This window comes from Aulonocara stuartgranti (genome assembly GCF_965226115.1).
Source record: "Aulonocara stuartgranti genome assembly, chromosome: 1".
Classification (NCBI taxonomy): domain Eukaryota; kingdom Metazoa; phylum Chordata; class Actinopteri; order Cichliformes; family Cichlidae; genus Aulonocara; species Aulonocara stuartgranti.
This window is the reverse complement of record NC_138939.1, coordinates 26416470-26420618: the sequence shown is the minus strand read 5'-3', so window position 1 is coordinate 26420618 and position 4149 is coordinate 26416470. Positions and strand designations below refer to the sequence as shown.

At 42.7% G+C, this 4149-nt stretch overlaps 1 protein-coding gene across 1 annotated transcript; it reads left to right on the top strand.

Annotated features, from left to right (window-relative positions):
• Positions 1-1089: 1089 nt before the first annotated feature.
• Positions 1090-3058, top strand: LOC309701208 (uncharacterized protein). Its single transcript, XM_082525289.1, has 3 exons — positions 1090-1717; positions 1862-2135; positions 2263-3058. Exons 1-3 carry the CDS (start codon positions 1461-1463, stop codon positions 2806-2808), a joined length of 1077 nt encoding a protein of 358 aa, XP_082381415.1. The 5' UTR covers positions 1090-1460; the 3' UTR covers positions 2809-3058.
• Positions 3059-4149: the final 1091 nt, after the last annotated feature.

Here is a 4149-nt window from a genome sequence, read left to right as displayed (position 1 = left end):
TACATAAAATTATTTTTATTTATTGAACTAGCATTCTGACTTTTGACACTCGGTATGATGGTAGATAACTTCTATTTCTTTAACCTTGTTTTTTTCTCCAATGGAAATACTTTCTCAATGAGCTTTGACCCTGAGGAGTGTGCAGTTTTTATTGCTGATGAAAAATAAATAATAGTTTCCAAATTAGGTATTTTTAGTTTTCCATATGTTGAGTTAACTGCTAAAATACCACTGATTCATAAGATAAAACTTCATATTCAACTGTTTATTTGCAGTTCCATGAGTAAAATTCATTCAGTAATATTATTTATTAAATACAATCACTGATACAGAGTATTTTCTTGATTTTAATGTTCAGCCTGTCTTTAATAATTCAGTCTAAGAGCTGTTCCAGGTGTTTTCAACCCAGTAACTCTAAATAAATGTCTTGACTATACATCCCTTAATCAGTTACTGTGGAGCTTTTCAGGGAACCTAACAGTAACCTCTAATAACTGTACTCATCCATAAGAATCTGTATTACCAGTTTAGAACAGACACTGCTGCTTTAGTTCTTTGAATTCTATAAGAGCTATTTTAGCTACACTGAGCTACAGTGAGGAAATGTAAATGTAAGTTCATATCTATATATATATATATATATATATATATATATATATATATATATATATATATATATATATATATATATATATATATATATAATATTTACATTACTTACATTTTCCAAGAAAGAGCCCCCAATGCACACAACGCTGTTACACAAGCAGGCAAAGCCATAATAAGGCGGATGTGACTATTTACAAGTAATTTTCATTTACATGCTTTAAAATATTAATAATGAAAAAGTTTTATATTAATCTATTGACTCTCAGAGAGCTAACTTCTTAACAGAACAGAATTTACCAGATGAGGGGAAACATTAAATATATTGTAATGAATAAAGAATTAGCATGTTTGGTAAATGGCTAAAGAACAAAGGAAGAAAAGCCAAAATGTCATTCTGCATTGATAGCAACAATTTCCCTGAGTGTATTTCTAGTGTGTTAACAACTTCTCATTGGCGCTTGAAATTCAATTTACAGTTTTTCTCGATTGCTTAAACACTATAACCAGGCCTCTAAACTAAAATTTCAAAACCGTAACGCTACTGTTCAAAAAGCTCACCCATTTCCCTGAACTATAAACACTATTCCCTGCTTTGACACATGACTCAAATTTGGTGAACTGTTACTGCAAAACTCTACACACAAATCCCTACATTTTACAGTGCTTACACCATGTAGTCATTTAGAAAGCACTAGCATGCAATAATGTTAACTTAAGTCAGCATAGCTTGAGCTCAATTAGCACACAATTAACCAGGTGGAAACACTAGGAGTCAAAATTTAGCACACACCAATCAGAACCTGCGATAGATAGATAAAAGGGCCAAAGTCAGCTCATTCAGGTTTGAAACAATGGATCCAAAGAGATGCAAAGGAAGAGGACGTGGTGGAGAAAGAGGACGTGGTGAAGGAGGTGGAGAACGACGGCGACAAGGAAGGGGAAGAGCAAGGGCAAGAAGACAGTCAGTCTCGGATGAAATTCGAGCCACTTTAGTTCACCATGTCCTTGTCCATGGGATGACTATGAGGGAGGCTGGGCAACGAGTACAACCAAATTTGAGTCGCTTCACTGTTGCCTCCATCATCAGAACCTTCAGGGAGGAAAACAGGTAGGTGTACTTGCAGTAAGACTGCTTTGTACAGTAACTTGTAAGTTACTGAACTTATGTGTCTTGAGTTTCAGTATGTTTCCATTATTTTCCTGTAAAATGAATGTGTGACAGTTACAGTAATGAGTGCTTCTATTTTTGTAGGACACAGAGACGACCACCTGGTGGAGGCAGGTTAAGGCTTTTGTCGGAGGAGCAAGAGAGGGAACTTGTAAACATGGTAATTGCAAATAATGTAATCCGCCTGCAAGAGATTCAAAGGAGAGTGATTGAGGATGATCATCTTTTTCGAGGCATAAATGCCATCAGCCTCTCCACAATTGACCGAAAGAATCAATTCCGGATGAAACAGGCATACCGAGTCCCTTTCAAACGAAACTCTGACAGAGTGAAAAACCAACGTGTGGAATATGTTCAGGTATGAGTTTTGATACTGTATAAAGTATTGTGTACCATCACAGCATGGCAGTTTATGCTGCCATTTCAGCACTCTTGAACTGTGGTTCAGGGTACCGATTGACTCTACTGTGTTATGTGTTTTGCAGAGAATCTTTGAGATTGAAGGACGGCCTGTTCCCCATGAAATAATCTTTGTGGATGAGGCAGGTTTTAACCTGACCAAAAGAAGGAAAAGGGGGAGGAACATAATTGGCCATCAGGCTATTGTAAATGTCCCTGGTCAGCGTGGGGGGAATGTCACTATGTGCGCAGCCATCAGCCAACGAGGGGTACTCCACCGCCATGGGGTACTAGGACCCTATAACACTATGCTTCTCCTTGCTTTTCTTGATGGTTTAAGACAACATATGTTCCAGCTGGACTACAGGGAACCAGCACAGCCAGAGCAGCCTCACTACGTTGTTGTGTGGGATAACGTCAGCTTCCATCGCGCTGCTCTGGTTCATGACTGGTTTACCAATAACCCAAGGTTTTCTAATATCTTTCTGCCTGCATACTCTCCCTTTCTAAACCCGATAGAGGAGTTATTTTCGGCATGGCGGTGGAAAGTGTATGGCCGAGAACCTTATGTCCGTGTTCACCTCCTTCAGGCCATGGAAGAGGCCTGCCTAGACATATCAGTAGATGCATGACAGGGGTGGATCAGGCATGCAAGAGGATTTTACCCCCGCTGCCTGGCTGGGGCCAATATAGCCTGTGATGTGGATGAGATTCTCTGGCCTGACCCAGACCAAAGACAAGATGCTGAGGTGGGATAATGTATCTGGTGTGTGTTGTACTGTATAGTACATGAATGACAATGTGCCACTGTACATACATTGGTTGCGTCTTTTGTGTTTATCATGTGACAAGGGTTTTGAAGGGGAGAACCATAAGCAACCTATTTGTTTTGGAACTATTTGTGAGGGCACATATTTACAACCCTTAGAAAACAGTCACGGGGTTGTTTACAGCCTGAAGCAGCCAAGAGGGAGTGACGTAGCGTGAAGAAGACGGACATGCGCAGTGGGAGAGAAGACGAGCGGAGAAAAAGGAAAAAAAGCACACGTGTCCGGATGAGAAGAGACGCTAGGAAAGGGCCGCGGTCAGGAAGAGACCCGAACAAAGTATAAACGGGAGGTTAGCGAGACAGTATACGGTACCGCAGCGAGTCTAGGCTGGGTTTCCGTCCGTGTATGCACTCTGACTCCGGCTACAGCGGCCTTACGGGTGTAACGTCGGGGCGAAGTGTCGGCGGAGATAGCGCTAGCAGAGGGGCTAATCGAGAGCTAAGGCTAGCGGCCGCTCCCCTCCAATCGGCCTCAGTTTCCCGGCGTTGCCAGTAGAGTTTGGCGACAAGAACGTTTAGAAAGCGAGACGGCACGGCTGGCTGTCTGGCGAAGGACCAGCGAGTTTCCGGGAGAGGAATTGGGCGGCCTCACTTCGCACGGCCTGGGGACTGCCGTAGCTCCGTTAGCCCGCGGGACCGCCATCTTGGGCCCCGATGTCGGCGGTGTTTGGAGTACCCTGCCACCCAGACGACGCTCCGGTTGTTCACCCTGCTTCAGCTGGCTGTGTGTAAAAGTTTCACCTACCCGTGGGTTCATTAAGCTCCATTTCAGGAGGGGCAAAGGTACAGTTTCTGTGTTTTATTTCCTTGCTTTGATGTGGACCAGAGAATGAACATTCTATTCCGGCTGTGGAAGTTCTGGACAGCCTAACAGACTGCAACTCCGGTTAATGACACATACCCCTAGAACTATCTGTCCGTCCCACCCCAGAGACAATTTACTGGAGTGAACTGTAAAGACTGAAAATGTTCCTTTGGTGTGTCGGACATTATAAGTGATGTGATGAGACTGTGTCGACCATTTTAGACAGAATATTTGCTGTGTTAACTTTTACTGTTCTGCTGTGTTGTGAGTGTCTTTCCTGTGACTAGGGTGGGTTGTGTGGAGTCGAGGACTCCCAACTCTGGGTCTCACCAGTCTGTT